At 35.3% G+C, this 18,260-nt stretch overlaps 3 protein-coding genes across 6 annotated transcripts; 2 read left to right on the top strand and 1 right to left on the bottom strand.

Moving 5' to 3' along the window:
* Positions 1-1,456: 1,456 nt before the first annotated feature.
* LOC146933991 (DDT domain-containing protein) lies at positions 1,457-8,846 on the top strand. 3 transcript variants are annotated; one of them, XM_085705815.1, is made up of 11 exons: positions 1,457-1,799; positions 2,365-2,518; positions 2,742-2,914; positions 4,278-4,696; positions 5,785-5,863; positions 6,244-6,587; positions 6,782-7,212; positions 7,347-7,479; positions 7,558-7,719; positions 7,794-7,882; positions 8,438-8,846. In XM_085705815.1, exons 2-11 carry the CDS (start codon positions 2,406-2,408, stop codon positions 8,586-8,588), a joined length of 2,094 nt encoding a protein of 697 aa, XP_085561941.1. In that variant the 5' UTR covers positions 1,457-1,799; positions 2,365-2,405; the 3' UTR covers positions 8,589-8,846. The 3 variants fall into 3 exon arrangements, with proteins under 3 accessions (XP_085561941.1, XP_085561943.1, XP_085561940.1); XM_085705817.1 differs by having other exon boundaries at positions 1,457-1,734; XM_085705814.1 differs by having other exon boundaries at positions 1,457-1,482.
* A 1,934-nt stretch (positions 8,847-10,780) lies between these two features.
* Positions 10,781-13,883, bottom strand: LOC146933992 (GroES-like zinc-binding alcohol dehydrogenase family protein). Of its 2 annotated transcripts, XM_085705819.1 has the most exons (9): positions 13,785-13,883; positions 13,570-13,701; positions 13,226-13,361; positions 12,992-13,061; positions 12,816-12,909; positions 12,373-12,586; positions 12,013-12,154; positions 11,683-11,853; positions 10,781-11,153 (listed from the first exon to the last, which is right to left on the bottom strand). In XM_085705819.1, exons 2-9 carry the CDS (start codon positions 13,667-13,669, stop codon positions 10,962-10,964), a joined length of 1,119 nt encoding a protein of 372 aa, XP_085561945.1. In that variant the 5' UTR covers positions 13,670-13,701; positions 13,785-13,883; the 3' UTR covers positions 10,781-10,961. The 2 variants fall into 2 exon arrangements, with proteins under 2 accessions (XP_085561945.1, XP_085561944.1); XM_085705818.1 differs by having other exon boundaries at positions 13,570-13,883.
* A 1,159-nt stretch (positions 13,884-15,042) lies between these two features.
* Positions 15,043-16,362, top strand: LOC146933993 (uncharacterized). Its single transcript, XM_085707869.1, has 3 exons — positions 15,043-15,286; positions 15,584-15,657; positions 15,702-16,362. The coding sequence occupies exons 1-3, from the start codon at positions 15,043-15,045 to the stop codon at positions 16,158-16,160; spliced, it is 777 nt and encodes a 258-aa protein (XP_085563995.1). The 3' UTR covers positions 16,161-16,362.
* Positions 16,363-18,260: the final 1,898 nt, after the last annotated feature.

Genomic DNA, 18,260 nt, shown 5'->3' on the forward strand with positions numbered 1-18,260 from the left:
CTCTCTCTCTCTCTCTCTCTCTCTCTCTCTCTCTCTCTCTCTCTCTCTCTCTCTCTGTGTGTGTGTGTGTGTGTGTGTTAAAGTGCGATTAATTACCTATCGTATGACAATGTATCCATCCATCGACATTATATGAAATTTAGTGGCATTAGAAAAGTAATGATAGATATGTGATAATGTCGTACCACCTAAAAACCACCCATTAGCTACGTCGAGGTCTTAAAAAGGCTCTAGAAACATCACTTATATATGCTCATTACTTTAATATGTGAATAACATGCATCTAATAAGATAAAGCAAGAAAGCCCTCATCGTACGGAACACCTTCGGTGGTTATCTATGTCATCCTCCCTCCTAGCCACGTTTTCCAATTGGATTGCTTGAGTACGACGTCGCTCTAATATTTGCTTCAACCAAGCAAATCCAATGCGAGCACCCTTCATATTATTGACACTCAGCAACAACAATATCATCCTCTTCCTCAACACCGAACAACGTAGTCATAAGAACAACACCTTGTGTTTTGGGAAATTTTAGCCATATGATCGGCCAACTTGACATGAATCGAGACGTGTAAGAGGAACGATACATCATCAAGCGTAATGGTTACCCTGAACGTCGTAGTGATGACCATGCACATTAGGCATAGGGCCATCCACCTGTGAGGTGCCCATTCCATCATTTAACCTACTTTGACTCCTTTTATAAGGAGGGTTGGCTGCAACATTCGCTATGCGCACAAAACTCTGTTAGGCCGCTCTACTGAATCTAAGCCTACCATCTTCATTAACCATATCCACGCAATAATCATAAAAAATCAATAAAACACTTTTTGAAATATTTCATCAAACATAAAATATACATACAACACACATTGCGTTATTTCATTTCTTAAAGTACCATATTGCACTAAAACATAGTTTAAATTACATTCACAGTCAAAGAAAAGATGCAATTAATCAACAACTACCTAGAAGATTCATTAATATCATAAAATAAAAACTTAATATACGAGCAACAAACATATAAAACTAACAATGTGAGGTATTCTTAGAGATTTTAAACATTTACTTGATTACTTGGTTGAGTTTGAAGAAATTTCACGTAGTTTGAGCTCTTGGAGTTTGAAGAGAGAATAATTTGTGGTTTAGTGCTTTTGTATATGTGTGGTGGTTATGTTTCTGATTCGATGTATGTTCGCAGCAAAATGACAATTGATTGCCGGTGAACGAACGATAATTAATTGCCGTTTGAGGTATTTTGATAATAAATAAATATAAATGTAAATATTTGATTTGACCATGACCGACCCGTGCGAAGGTGCACGTATAGAGAAGGTGCGTGTGCGTCGTGGGTTTCCCATAGCGAAGGAGGGGAGGGAGAGAAACGTGAGAAAGTTCTCTCTCGGGTTCAAAATATATAAACACAGACTCATTTTCTCCTCGTGTTTTTCTTCACCACGCATTCAACAACTTCTTCACTGTAAGATCCTCTCTTTCTCTCACACACACCGCTAACACGCTCTGCGCAGCGAACACACACACGCTCACTCTTTCCCTCTGCTACTTTATTTCATTTTTTTCGACTGTTTCCGTTGTGGCGGGAACCTATTTTTTATTCTCTTTTCGCCGATTTTTATTTTTTCTTTCGATTTTTCATCAATGTAATGCGCTGAATCTTTCCCCTTCGTCGGTAGTTTCTCCGTCGCTGCCGCAGCAGCTTTTCCACGGTGGCGTAAGCATATTTCGTTACTCGACAATTCACGTGTTACGAGATCTCCATAACCGACGCATTTTAGGGTTTTCTTTTCTTCTCTTTTATTAGGGCTTTGTCTTTATACCCTGCGATGTTGGAGTTTTTATTTTCAATGCACTGTGCATTTATTCAAATTTAATTTAATATTCAATTCATTTTTTCTGTTTTTCTTTTTTTGTATCTTGGTTTTGGATTGTAGTAACTTTACGTTTTGGGGTTTTTCGTATGAACATTGGGTCACTGCATTGTATTTAAACTGAATTTTCCTGATCGTGTTGTTCTGTACTGTTGCAATTGATCTCTGTGTATTACGGTTACTTTTCAATGTTTGTTTATGGGGAAAAAATTAGGGTTTTTGCTTCAGAGACACTTAGCTTTGTTAAATGATTTTAATTTAATTGCATAAGACGGCCATGCAATTCCAAACTTGTTTCAGTTAGTAAGATTGTATCTGATTGTTCTAAGTTTAACTGGATTTTCATATTCAGTTTAGGGGTGCGTTTGTTTTGTTTTAAAAAAATATAGACATTTTGATAAATGGTATCAAACTGTTAAAATCATAATATTGTAAAGCTTAAGGGTTTATGTTCTGTTGAATTTTCTATGCAGGGTGCATGTCTCTGTCTGACAGGAACTGAGATTCTTTCTCAATGCCTCTTTTAAGGAGAAAGCCTTTGGCTTTGGCTGAGCCTCCTGAGGATTTGAAGCCAGATGAGCATGTTTACCAAGTTCGATTTACAAAAGAAATTTTTCGAGATTATCAGTATCCTTTATAGTCATCTATTTTTATTTCATTTCTTTCTTTCTTTCCGTATTACTGATTTAACTCTCGTTAACTTGAATGTGCTTAAAAATTGGATTAATGTGGGTAATTTATCATCTCTGACCACTTAGTGCAATGTTTATGTATAATTTATGCCTTTTGCATTTCATACTTCGTCGTAGAAAAGCAGAGGATATGGATGGTCAACCTTAACACAAATTAGCGATTATTTGCAACGATTGAATCTATACCGCCAGAGGGTTTGGTCATGTAAGGTTACTGGAAAAACTGGCTTGACTTATGAAGAGGCTATTGTGTCAGAACAACGAGCGACTGAGAAGTTCCTACAGTTTCCAAAAGAATTCATGACTCCTGCTTTAAAGATCATTCAGTACAGTAAGAGTTACTCTCGTCTGAGCTGAACTGAAGAAATTTATTTTGATGTTATATGCCATTTCTTTTTGTCCTGCTCGAGTGATTGTATAGTTGGCTGCAATTGTTTCAGATACTTGTTAAATCCAGACTTTATGTGCGGTAGTTAATGACAAGGGTTAATATACAGTATATAAATGCCTGTTTCAGAACACATGGATGGATATGAAATTGCATCTTTTGATGGATTACACATCTGTTTAATCCCACAAGACTGTTAAATGATTTGTTTTGATCCCACAATGGTATTCAAAAGCGAGAGGACTGTAGCTTTTAGACTTGTGTGCTGCACTGATGGTTTGGGTTCTTATTTAGTTTGGACGGGTGCTTGTTACGCTTTCAATGTTTCCAAGCAATTTGTACAGAAAACAATGAATACAACTTTTTTATTTTTGTTGTTTCTTGTTAAAGTATTTCGAAACAGGAAGCAAAGTGAAAACAAGGTGACTGTTCTGTAGTTAGAAGTGAACACAGATACCATTTTCTGAAATCAAACAGGTTCCTAAGTGTTAAATTTTTATTTAAAAGTCAGCCCGATCTTCAATTTGCAACATATGTTTACCTCCAAATGACTGTATATAAATTGATATGCTGAGTATTGTGTTTACTGTTTCCTCATGTTTATGGACTACATTGAAGATGAGTTGGCTAACTAGATGTTATTTCACTTAATCTTTTTTATTTTTTACGTAATCATGTTATTTGTCTATTTGATTGCATTAGACATCGGTAGGTTTGTGAAGCTGGTCAAATAAGTTATACAATCTATCAGGATAATCAGTGTAACTTTTATAAGTCTGCTTCTATAGACATTGAGATCAACAGAATTTCCGTTTTGATATATCTTTTTCTGCATATTGCTTCAATTGTCAGATACCACTGAAGGTCCTAGTTTGCTCACAGAATGCTGTACAACAAATGATGATGTTTTGTAAATCATTTTATGAATTAATGTCACAGTTTTTTTTTTTTTTTTGACAAGTTATTTCAATTACCAGTGTTTAATTTTGATAAATTGCCTTTATCTGAGTTATATTGATATCTTCATTCATTATATTACATGAATAGGAGTAATAATGCCGTAGCACTTACAGAGACCAAATTGACATGGTTTGGAGTTATTATTTGTAAAAAATTCGGAAAAATAGTAAAAGAGATCCTTTAGGAACTGTAAACGACAATAATCATGCCTTTTTTTGAATAGCTACATGCAAATGATCTGGAGTTGTATGCCAGCTACTCAATTATACAATTACTTTGCTTTTCGTCAGAATGCCTGTGTTATTTTTTACAGTGTGTTTGGATTGATTAGTGATTATTATTGCAGGTATGCTCCCTTTGAAGGAGCTTGCCGATTCTCTTGCTGAAAAATTGCAGGAGCGTTTGTTTGTTGGTGCGGAATTGTATGGGAAAAAAGATGATGATGTATGTCCATGCAAAATATTAAAAGTCATCCATGAAGGAGCCGATAAATACCGTTATGAGGTAGCTTGGTTCAACAAAAACAAGAATATAAGTGAAAAAACAGAAGTCCATGCAGAAGATTTGGTGCAGAAGAAGCCCCTTTTTAGTAGAAATACTCTAAAGTCTTTCATCCGGGAATCTACCTATCGAAATGCCCCTTGGGTTTTACATGACAAACTGGCACAAAATCATGGTATCTCCACCGATGTTCCTGAGGAGTTAAGAGGAAAGGTTTTTCTCAAAGACGGACTTATAATTTGCTCCAAGAAAAGGAATAATGAGGTAGATTTTGTTTCTTTTATGCTTTCATATAAAAAAATAATTTACTTATGAGATATAATCAAATAATCAATGTTATTGACATTGCAATTTAAATTGCAAGATCGTACGAGTTTACGATGTTACTCCTCGCACCCTAGATTGTGAATCACGAACAAGACTGCGTTTTGAGCAAAATTGTAGCAAGTTAGCGACGAAATCGCTTCTATTTTGTGAAATCATCATTTTTTGGGCCAGAATATGCAGCCATATCCATGTGGCCACCTTATCATGCACATCCTGCGTTAAGATATCTGTTCGTCTTGCACGACCAATTTTTTGCTTTCTCTGGCCGTCACACCTTCGAAGAAGAAAGGGGAAGATGAAACAGTCAAGGGTTGCTGCTATTGGAAATAAGCGGCATGGTCAAAAAATAAACTTAGGGTGACGTAGGGGTTATGGTTGTTTGGGCAGGTTACGTGAGAGAGGGTCATTTTTGTTTTTGTTTTTCTCTATTTTTTTTCTAATTATTTTTTACTGCTCTGCTTTTTATCGACGTTGGTTTGGGCCGAGTTCTCTCCATGGAGGCCCAATTATAGATTGAAAAATGAATGAAGAATTAATTTTCAACATCTCTTGACTATATTAAAGTTGGTTCTAACCCTCGCCGCTCTTGCCTTCGCCCCTCAGATTGTAACCCTCATCTCTTTAGACTTCGTCCCTCATACTGTCCTTCCGTCCTGTCCTTCTCCCTCGCACTTGTGAAACATACACAAGAAGGTGAGAGTAGGCCCAATTAATGTTAGTATAAATTTATACACCCACCCACCCACACACACACACATATGCATGTCAATTTATCTTTTGGTTTGCGATCCTGGTTTGATCTTGCCACCCTTCCTGATCGTGCGTAATTAATTGGGTAAGATTTCAAGATCCTGGTTGCAATCTTGCTACCCCCTCCCCTCTCGATCTTAAGCAAGATCTCGATTTTGACAACATTGAATATAATAATAAATGGGATATAATAATTTAGGGTTTCATTGATTGGTTTGTTATTTTCTGAATGAATTTCGTGACACTATTTTCTATCTCAAATTTTTCATGGTCAGGAATCTATGGAAGAAGCCGATAAACATAAAAGAAAGAAGTTGGATGGGACACTAGTCAATGGTTCTGCACAAGAGAAAGGTAAAGTTCAGAGATTGAAGCAATTTTTGGCTTCTTGATTTAATGACTTTATCTTTAAGTTGTTTTCTGATCAAATTTTATTTTGAAATTTATTTTCCTACCATCGCTGCTTTTCTCTTTTGTTGGAATTGTGTGGCATGGAGAACTGTTAGTGCATCTCTTCTTGTTGTGTATCTAATCAAAACATGTTTTCTCCTATGGCTTAGATAGAACAACTGCCTGGTCATTTTTTTATTTTATTCATAACCTGGTAAAATCTTTTGCAACACAGAGCTTTCATGCCAACATAATATTTTAGAAATTAAAAATTAAAATTTAAATCCATTGATGAAAACTTGTAATTTAGTTTTGTCTAAAAATGCCGTTTTCAAATTCTCCAGAACATGAAGAACACAAGGAAATACCAGTCAAATATCCCATTGATGATCTATTGGTGAAGCCTAGTCCAGATGACCCTGTTTTCACTGATCGTCCTTCTCCATCAAGAGACTTTAATGTTCCAATGCATTGTGTAGGGAATCTCTTAATGGTTTGGGATTTTTGTACTTCTTTTGGTAAACAGTTACACTTGTCGCCGTACTCTTTGGAAGATTTTGAAAATGCAATCTGCCATAAGGATGGGAATGCGGTTCTCCTTGTCGAATCTCATGCTGCACTTTTTCGAGTTCTTATCAAAGATGACGGTGAATACACTTCAGCTGTACAGAAACGAAGTGTGAAGAAGGTTACCATCTAACTTATTCGTAATCCTTTTTGTTAGACTCTTAGTCTCATAATTTAATAGATGTCCAGATTTCATGAGATGGCTTTTACCAGTTGAATCTTTCTTGTTGCTATCTGGTATCCTTTGTGACTGCTTAATTGATGTTAATCCTATTACTATTTTTTATTTGACCATCTCATTCATTTTTATTTCAGATAACAATGGTTAACTGGAGAGAATATTTATGCGATTTTCTAGAAATGATCAATATTCCTCAATTACGGCACTATGAAGGAACCATAAAACGGGGACATTATTGCCTTGTAGATGCCAATACTAAACTAGAAATCTTATGTGAGTTGGTCAATCGAGCCCTTGAAACTGCAATTTTCAGGGAAAAGTTGGATGAGTTTATTGAACAGCGGCAGGAACTTGGGGCCTCTAAAAGGGAACAAGCACTAGAAGAAGGTAGAAAGAGAAGAGAACAAAAAGAGAGGTTGAAAGCTGACTCAGAAAGCAATGGGAATCATCTCAACGGTGCTGATATTCTTTCAAACAATAATCACATTAAACAAAATGGACATGTGGGGAAGAAAATAAATGGAGAGATAGAATCATCTAGGCAAGACAATTCACTGGGTAAAAGGTAAGGTTTTATTAAGGGTGCTGCTGTTTATGCTTACATCACATTATCATGTATCTTAGTTACACACAGACACACAACATTGTCATGTATCGTTGTTATTTCACCTTTTTTCACTCTTGAAATTCAATTTGCAGTGGGGTTAAGCGTTCAAGCCCTGCTTCAAAAAAGACTCCAAAAAACCTGGATCCAGAGCTGAAAGAACCAGCAGAAAATGGAAAAGAATTATCCAGAAAGGATCCATCAGAGAAGAATAGTATAGAGCAGAGGGTAATACTGCAACCATCTCCTTGCTTATATTGTTGTCTGTTCTTAAAATGTATCTTTTATTTGTTTTCTATTATACAGAGAGAATACTTTGAACGAGAGATGGAGAAACGACCTATTAGTAGAAGCCCATTAGGTAAAGACCGAGACTACAATAGGTATTGGTGGTTCCGTCGCGATGGGAGGATATTTGTTGAAAGCTGTGACTCCAAGGAGTGGGGATACTACAGCAGCAAGGAAGAGGTACTTGATGAAGATAGCCTGCTATGTTTGCATTTTGTTTATATTTTCTAATTTTATGTTGGCATGCGTGATAGCTTGATGCATTGATGGGTTCGCTGAATTGCAAGGGTGAGCGGGAAAGGGCACTGCAAAAACAACTGGAAAACAATTATCGTAGTATATGGTGAGTTCAATTAGTTTTTCATGCTGAATGCCTTTATAACAATTTGTATTTGGATGCATATGCGTAACTAAATGTTTTAGTTTTAAACTTGGTAGCTCAACATTAAACACAGTGACATATACATGCTTCTCGGGCCATTTTTACTTTAAAGTTTGAACAGATAAAAATAAATGAAATCTAAGGAATAAATTTTTACAAAATTTATATAGAATTTACCCTCATCCTCTGGTTGACTATAGAAACAGGTTAGACATAAGTTCTCTTATATGATAAAAAGCTAATTTATAGTGGTGTAGAGGAGGGTTATTAAAACTGAGAAGTGTTGACACTATGTAATGCAATATTATTTAGTTAGATTTTATCAAAAAGAAAGTTGGATTTAAATAGTGCTAACTTAATGTAGCTTATTTAACAAACATATGGATTCGACTAACATTATTGAAACTTTTTAGAGTTCCCTCTATATTCACTTTATTAATTGTTTATATTTTACTTTTTATTACCCCCCTTGACTTCTGGAGATTTTTTGTTTCGTTTTTCGTTTCATATTTACAGCACAGAACTGCAGAAAAGATCAAAGGAATTGATGCAGAATATTGCGAATGACGAGTCTGTGCTTCGAAGGTCTACTCGTGTTCGAGCTCCACCTAGGGAAAATCCTGCCAGTGCTTTCCTCAAATATGTTAACAAGTGGAAAGAAGATTAGCAATGGAAGCTTGGAATTTTTAAGAAACTGAGTTGGTTCATAGCGTTGAATGTAGTTTTTGGATCCATTTTGGATGATGTACAAGCGTGTCTATGCTTGTATCTAAAATTTTGCATGACTTGCACCATTCTTCAATCATGGTAGAAACTGTAACAAATACTCCTTTTTTTTTTTTTTTTTATAAAACATGTTTTCTAGGTAGGATAAATCATGTTTGTTCAAAGATGTTGCAAGCCTTTTCAATATTGTGGTTGTGAATGTGATGCGCATTGATTGTTTGGTTGTGTGCTGATATTGTAGTGGAGACCCTTCGACTGGGGAAGCTACAATATGAGTATGGAGCTTCTTCCCCCTGATTTGCTTATGTTTCTATTAGGCATCGCAAAATCTCATTAGGAATGGGAATGGCCATGGGAGCCGGGGCATAGTTGTCAAACTCAAGTATATGGAAGAATTTGCTACATTCAGGCCATGGATGTGGCTGAACTGAACAAGAGTTTAAGTTTTGGCTGAGTTTCATAGTTTGCAAACGCTCTGCATACACTTTGACCAAGGTAGTAAATATAATTACATAAGCGACTTTGGTGAAGAACATAGATTAAATGTGTTTCTGCTCTGTACGTACCATTTGCAAATATTTTATTTTTAATATTTATCCTTTTGTTCGAAATTGAACTCAAGAATTTAAATTCCTAACGTTTGGTACAATACTGATGTGAGTTTTTTGAAATCCAAGATATAGTATGGCCTAGATACATTAACAAAAAATTTATAGTAAAAATTATATACATGTAAAGAAGATCCTTTCATTATTCTTCATTATTATATATATATATAATTATAATTATCACAATTTAAAATAAAATAATTACTTATCAAAATACATTTTAGAATTTTTGTCTAAATCATAATATATTTTAATCTCTATGATAGAATATCAATACAAACATCATTAAAATAAATCAAGAGAAGTCTTGTCTAATGCTATTGAATCTTATCTCTCTTGTTACCATCATTCGAGTATATTTCCACTAATTTCTCACATATATCCTAGATATGTATCCGCAAGTGTCATTGACGTATTTGATATGTATCCGATAAAATATTTTTTAAAAGTAAATAAAAAATTTCAATACTTCCAAGACAAGTGTCTACAAGTATTCGTGAAGTATTAGTATCCGATGCAGATACGTCTCCAATTTTGGAGTATCCAAACTTAATAATTTTTTTTAACACAATTAAAAATAGATTTAAAGTTCTTTAATATTGAATTATGAAAATTATAAACTAAAATATTGACACTTGAAATGTTCGAGTTTCATTTTGTAACCTCAAAGCCCAAAGTTCAAATATCTTCGAGATGATTGACAATGACTATTAATGTGACTTTAATTAATAAAAAAATAGATTATTGAATTTATTCAAAACTATAAACGTCCAAAATATTTTAAATGAGTAAATATTATAATAAAAATTTAAATAATAAATTTCTACTTGCATATCCCCTTAAACATATATAAAAATTATAATCATATTAATTACTTTATCTTCCTTAAAAAAATTGATTACCTTATCTAATCTTCACAATCAAAAACATGAAAATAATGAAAACATTTTGGTGAGTATTTCTCTGCTATGAATGTGTATGTTTCACTACTAAACTCTAAAAAAAGTCCGATGCACTAAAGCTCATGCGTACGCATGATTCAGAAAGGGGTATTAGCATTTTGGTATATTATACGCAAACCTTATCCCGTTTGTTTTTTTATACAAGGGGTTGTTTCTTGAACTTGAACTCGTGATCTTTCAGTCACGTAACAACAACTATTGTGACGCCAAGAATTCTCTTTCACTACTAAACTCTGAGATTGATAAAAACAATAAAATTACAGGAGACTATTTCAATTATAACCTCCAACATTCACCTTTAGTTTTTTGGTGAATACTTTCACCTTATTATTCTACATGTACCAGATTTTTTTATATACAAAATATATTTTCTGATTTTATTAAAGAAGACTTCTTTACTCGTTTGAAATGAGTTTAGTTTGGAAATCAAAGATCTTTTTTTTCTTTCTTGGAGTGCGCTTAGTTCTCATACTTTTTTTTTTTTTTTTGCATATTTTTTCATCTCTTCTATGACATACCAATGACGAGTCTTTCACCACTACATGAGCAAGATGCAAAGTGACTGATACAAAAAAGAGTTTTTATTTGCAAACGTCCTTACAATCAGTTATTTTATCAGGACAGTTAACACATCAGAGTAGTAGAAGACACCTATATGTGTTCTCAGGACACCAACACCTTTGCAACTCCAATGTGTGAGACATATGGCCGTCGCTGCACAAAAGCACTGCCTGGAATGTAGAGCTATACTATCTCGATTACAGCCCGACCGACTATTTTTCCTTCGTTGAGATCCTGGAATGCTTTGCCTGACTCCTCAAAAGTGTATTTTCTTGTAACAGCATGGCCAAGGTCGAAGATACCTGTTTCTGCCAATCTAATTAACTTTGGAAGATCTTGCCTAGCCCTCCCTCCATATGAGCCAATAACTTTTATCTGTTCACATACAAATTTAATTTGCTTGGATGAATTTGTCAAATAAGTGAGGTGCTACACTAAAGGAAATTATTGTCATTTAGTAATGTATACTTTATGTTTTAGCACTTCACGTCAATTCTGCTTTGGTAGAAAATTAGCATCATCAATAAATATTACATATTTATAGTCTCTATATTGTTCACATGTAACACTCAATTGAGTTTAAAAGCGGCCCTTGATATGAACAATTTAATCCCAAAGGTTATCTTGAATCATTTGTTCAACAGTTCAAGTAAAGGCAAAACCACTTGTACAACCTAATTCTTATTCCCATACCCCTAATTTTGGCTTGAGCAGGGCAAGATTAAGACATTGCGATAAATCGCAGAAAAAAATGAAGCAAATTCTAGAACAAAACAAACATTAATAACGATAAGTGTGCTAAACAGTTTAAATCCAACATGAATAAAACTAGTGGTTATATGTCAGAGTAGAAAAAGTAATTATAGTAACGATCGACAATGTATACAACACACAAAGCACTTACCTTTCTGCGAACAAGTCTATTTATATCCACCTCTCCTAAAGAACCAGCTTGTGCCAGTCCAATCATCACTGCTTTTCCTCCATCTTTCACACTTTGCGTGCACTGAGCAAATGTCTGTGGTCTCCCTAAGGCTTCAACAGCAACGTCAACACCCTTTCCACCAGTAATTTCCTGCGTGAAGTTAGAGAAAACAATTAAATAAAGGATCTCTCAAGCGATATAATTTATGCACGATAGTGTGAGTGGGTGATGTTAGGAGCTAATAGACAGAGGCCGCACAAGATAGAGTTCTGGCAATTAAACAATGAGGCAAAAGAGAAATGCATATACAAGTATCTTTTCAATGGGATCTTCCTTGGCCGAATTTATTGTGTGAGTTGCACCAAGTGTCTTTGCTTTCTCTAGCTTTTCATCCTGAACATCAACAGCAATTATATCCGAGGCACCAAATGCTCTAGCTATCTGCAGACAACTGGAAGCGGTGATAAAGTTAAAATGGAAACAAGTGCAGTTGATCAGAGCCTACTGCTCGGATATATGAAAAGTTTTGCATAATATAAAGAGTTTTCTTCTCAAATCAGTGACCATTTAAGCAAGCATTATCGAAACAGCAAAAATAGAAAAAGGAAGTAGTCACTGATGATTAAATATTTAACAATGTGACATCCACTTGACAATTGATTTAGTTACCTAGAACCAACACCCCCAGTTCCAATAACAGCAACAGTATCACCAGGGCGCACTTCGGCTGCATGAGCCATTGCACCATAAGCAGTAAAAACAGCACATCCTAGAATTGCAGACTCGGTATATGGCATTGAGTTTGGCAATACCGCCAATGCATTTGCTGGCACAACACAGTATTCAGCAAGCCCTCCCATACTATACATGTATATCGGTTTTCCTATAAATTTGCCAATTATTTTCAGTATTCCAATTATAAAGGAGTCTACTCTCAACAAATATGAAATTTGTATCAGCTGAATATGAAATACCATAGCAGAGAAAACTATGACTATGTAAACACATACTTAGGTATAAATTAAGCTTGTCTATATGGGAATAATGATAACATACAATCATTTCACAAGTATTGGTAATATGTGAATCAAGTAAGAAGTAAGAGGGTTCACCACTTCCTCGAAGAAACAGTCGAGTTTCACCATCGTATAAGGTTCCTTTTGCGCGGTTATAAGCAAAAAAAGCTTCGCACAGATCATCATGGCCCTGCATACCGTTTGTAGACAGCATAAACACCGAGACCATAATTCAGTTGACAAATGGAGTAGAGTGTGTAATACAATGTTACCTTTGAACAGTAGGAACAGTTGCCACAAGGCATAATGAAGGCTCCAACAACTCGAGATCCAATTGGAAGCCTGAAACAATCAAGAACAATCCTACTTGTTATTCCTTTTTGCTAGTCATCAAGAACAATCAATCTTTTCATTGAATGCAAACTCATCATCATAGCATTATCACACAAAAATGTGGCAGTTTGACAGTTTTCAATTACACAAAAAAAAAAAAAAAAACTTTTAACCTTTCTATGGTTTTGGAATCAGTGTGTTGTCCATGTTCAACAACTTCACCAGTAATCTCATGGCCCACAACACAAGGACTTGAAAACGGAATTTCACCTTTCATGACATGAAGATCAGAGTGGCATACTCCACATCCTGCATTCAAAAAATCACATCTTTACACAATCAGATCCAATAATAACCACCAATCATAACAATATCAAAAATAATAATTTTGAATTACAATCCACAACCACAATTAAGCTGCAATATACAAGTTTTAGGATCAGAAACATATCGTCATTATTTTTAATTTAAAAAATGAATAGAATATATATATAGCATCAAGAGAGATAAACAATACCCTTGGTTTTGATGAGAAGTTCACCAGCTTTGGGACGAGGAATATGAAATTCTTCAATGGTGAGAGGTTTGTTGGGTTCCCGAAAAACAGCACCACGCATGTAAGATGGCAATCCAACACCACCAACAGCTTCTGTGTGAATGGAAACCGTACATGCATCAGCTTCAACATTATTCAACATCTGTTTGTTATTATTCAAACGCCAACAAGACAACCTTTTCAAGAAGTTGTTGCTGATGATGTTCCTACGAACTAGTGCAGATGCCATTTCTCAATCTCACTTAGACAATTCAATCCGATCTTCCAATGAAACTGAAATGAAACAAAACAAAGTGGCATTAAGACAAGAGATCTATACTTGTTTGTTCAGAACATAATAATATTAATAAAAAATTGCCAGGTCATATTCGTATTAATATTAAGTTAAGATAACTTAGATAAGGACCATGCAACTGTGTCTATGACATCACCTCTTATACAAAATCAATTTACAACACGCAAACATCCAAAACCAAATGACATGTCATCTTGTCCTATCTAATCTTAATCTAAATGTTCAATCATTATTATTATTTTAGTTAATAATTATCTAGTAGTATTAAAAAACATGTTAGTAGTATTTTTATTTTATTTTAAAGTCTAGTGTAAATTATTTTAGTATTATTCCTCTCATTTGACCTCGTCATACTCCAAGTTTGGTTTTCAGAGTCATCTGTGTCTTGCCTGACACTAGTGTTTAAGACCACTTACAATGGCTTATTGAATATGAGATTCAATAAGTTGAAGCCATTGCAGGACCCTATTGAATATCATGCAGAGGAAAGAGAGGATGAAAAAATTAAACAAGTTGAAATCCTGTCCCAACTGCCACGTGGCCGCGCGGGAATGGCCGAAAATGGCGCGTGTACGTCACGCGCCGACAAGAGCAAGTGGGGAACAGTTCACGCGGTGAGAGAAAGGGAAGGGATAAAGATATTGCCACGTGGCTTGCTACGATTGGCTGCTTGGATTTTTATCTTCTTAATAATTTGGACTCAATTATTTCATTGCAAATAATTTTTTTTTTTTTTTACCAAAATTCGTGATTTTTTTTTCTCTATAAATAGAGACTTGGATCATTTCATTTGGACACAGAAAAAAATCAAGTTTTTCACTCTCTTAATCTCATTATTAGTCTTTCTTTTAAATTTTTAGTCTTTGATTAGTGAAATGGATCCCAATAACAATCAATTCAACACCCAAAATTCTTCTGATTACCCATTTAGCTACCAAAATCCCAACAATTATCAACACCCAAATCAATTTATCAACCAACATCCTCAAAACCCAAATCAATTTCCCAACCAATATCCTCAAAACCCAAATCAATTTCTCAACCAAAATCCTCAAAACATGCCTAATTTTGGTTTTGCCTCAAATTTCAATCACCCATCCTCTGTTCCAAACAACTTTCATCAATATTCTAGATCTATGATGGGATATCCATCTCAAACACCCCCATTTAATGGTTATATGCCGATGATGAATGAAAATTTTCAGAGTGTTGGAGAAATGACAAGAGACAATGAAGTCACTCCAGAGGATACAACTCCTAAGAGCAAAAAAAACCCCCAACCCAAAGAAGGTATATCACCCTTAGCAAAATGTACCACAACAATGCGAATGTTAGCATATGGTGTGGCAGCAGATGCGGTCGATGAATACATCAAAATAGGAGGTACTACAGCATTGGAGTGCTTACGTAGATTCTGTAAAGGAATCATACGATTGTATGAGGATGTGTACTTGAGAGCACCAACCCAAGATGACCTTCAAAGAATACTCCATGTTAGTGAAATGCGGGGGTTCCCAGGGATGATCGGGAGTATTGACTGCATGCACTGGGAGTGGAAAAATTGTCCTAAAGCATGGGAAGGTCAATTTACTAGGGGGGATAAGGGAACCACCACAGTTATTCTTGAAGCAGATGCATCTCATGATCTATGAATCTGGCATGCCTTTTTTGGATGTCCAGGAACGTTGAACGATATCAACGTTCTAGACCGATCACCGGTGTTTGATGATGTGGAACAGGGAAAAACTCCAAGGGTGAATTTCTTTGTGAATCAACGTCCCTATAATATGACATATACTATCTAGCTGATGGTATCTACCCTTCTTATCCAACTTTCGTCAAATCAATTAGACTTCCTCAAAGTGAACCCGATAAGTTATTTGCAAAACAACAGGAGAGCTGTCGAAAGGACATCGAATGTGCTTTTGGAGTGCTTCAAGCTCGATTTAAAATCATCCGTGAACCAGCTCGCTTGTGGGACATAGCCGATTTGGGTATCATCATGAGGATATGCATCATATTACATAATATGATTGTTGAAGATGAAAGAGATACATATGCTCAACGTTGGACCGATTTTGAGCAATCTGAGGGAAGTGAATCTAGTACACCGCAACCATACTCGACCGAGGTGTTACCCACCTTTGCAAATCATGTGCGTGCTAGATCCGAGTTGCGTGATCCAAATGTTCATCACGAATTGCAAGCAGATCTCGTGAAGCACATATGGACAAAGTTTGGAATGTTTCGTGATTGAAGATGATTTGTATCAGACTAAATAAATTAGTTGTGTTTTGTGTGCTTGTTTGTTGTCTTGCATTTTAAGCTATTTGTGTGTCGCGTGCTAGTTTGTTGTATTGCATTTTAAGTTAAGAAAAAAAAATTATTTAAATAAATATTGTTTTTAAAAAAAATTAATTGTATTATTTTAATTTAATTTAAATCGATAATTATAATTTTATGTAATTGTAAAAACAAAAATTAAATAAGAATAAGAAATAAAAAGTGGTGGGGTAGGGTGTTGAATGTTTACCATTGGAGTGGTAAAAATTGAATGGGTGTTGAATTAAGAGAGAGAAAATGATGTGGAGTGTTGGGAATTGAAAAAGTGGGTGTTGAAGGTTATTGAATAAATTTTCCCATTGTACATGGTCTAAGGGTAGATATTAATGACCTATGACTTTTGAATTCATAATGAGTTACTATCTTTTACCAATATCGGAATTTTTTTTCTGCCCTACTTTATTCCCAAAAATACAAAAATACCCTACTTTTTCGAAAAAATGCAAAAATGCCCTACTTTTCAGTACCACGCAACTGCCAGTTGCGAGGTACCTAAAAGCTGCAGCCATACCACGCAACTGCAACCTGCGAGGCATTTTGTGTGTTTTTTTTTTTAATTTTTAAATACCTCTCAACTTGGAGTTGAGAGGTATAATAAGGACAAAAAAATTTCATAACATGCATGGGACACACGTAAATTGCATGCAATATTAATAATAATAAATTAAAATTAACTTAATTTTAATAAACTAATAAAAATTATATAACAAATAAAATTACCATACAAGAAAGTCAACAATTATTATAAATGCCCTCCTGTCCCACACCCTCGTCTTCGACGATTTCTTCCGCGATTTACTTGAGAGTCATGTCGGTCTTCGTCATTGTTATCTGTAGTTGGTTGTATTTGACTACCATAACCCAACGACAACGACACATCGTGTTCCCGTGTTGGCCATCCCATATCCAGAAATTGTTCATTGGAGTTGATCGAAGCCGGAGAGAAGTGAGATAGTAGGTTTGTTGGTGTTGGTGGGTAGTTGTAGTTTTTGTTGGTGTACATTGGGTATTGTGGGTTGTTGTTGATAGAGCCAAACCGCAAGTGCACGGCCTATCGAAGTAATAGTAGTAAGTAGAGTATCGTTCCGCTAGGGAGTTGTTCAACTTAATTAACTTTTAATGAATGATTAGAGGAGAGAAAGTTGATAAGGGAGAGTTTGATTGCTGAAGGTAAAAACAATAATAATAAAGGGCCTTAGGATCATTGGTTCATCTTAATAACTAATCCTTCACTAGACAAAACCTAAACATCTAATTTCATGATTTACACACTAATTTCTAAAGACCGGTTTCCCTTAGCCCCTCACCTTTCCGATGAAAGTCCGGTGAGAGTTTACTTCTAGCAACCAAGCCTATTTCACTGACATGATTACTAGAAGATGCATAGAGGATTGAAACTACTCTTTGTCTCAATAATTGCAAAGACTATTTCACTGTTTTGCAATTATTGTCTAGATTCACTTGTTCCAACATCAAGACTCCGCTCTCGCTTTATGAATTGATGTTTGGGATGATGGATTAACGATTATCAAACCCTCCGCTTTCGCTTCCACAGTTTGATAATTGTTAATCCACGTTAAGACGGTGAATCTAGATTAGAAATTAGGGTTACATGGAAATTAGGGTTTAGACATGTTTTGTTTAGGATTGAGTCATTAGACTCCCCAACAATCCTAAGACTAAGAAGTCTACTCACTCATGTTCATCGTAGACATGGAGGAAGAAGAGAGAAATACGGTAAAATAAATTGCAAAGAAAGTAAAAGGGAAAATAAAGACTTTTATTAAAATAGCAATTGAAATAAACAAAGTAAAGCATGATTGTTTATGGTGGAGAGCTACTCTATTTATAGCTTTACAATTGACTTAGAAACTAAGCAACTAAAAGGATAAAACGGTAAAGCCGCAACAGGGTAACTTGGCCTTGAAGAAAAAGCAGCAAAAGTGGTTTCTGGGACGGGCACGGCCGTGCCACATGTTGGCACGGGCCGTGCCACATGTTGGCACGGGCCGTG

Source organism: Medicago sativa, chromosome 4 (genome assembly GCF_051527215.1).
Source record: "Medicago sativa cultivar Bolivia chromosome 4, Bolivia_mono, whole genome shotgun sequence".
NCBI lineage: Eukaryota > Viridiplantae > Streptophyta > Magnoliopsida > Fabales > Fabaceae > Medicago > Medicago sativa.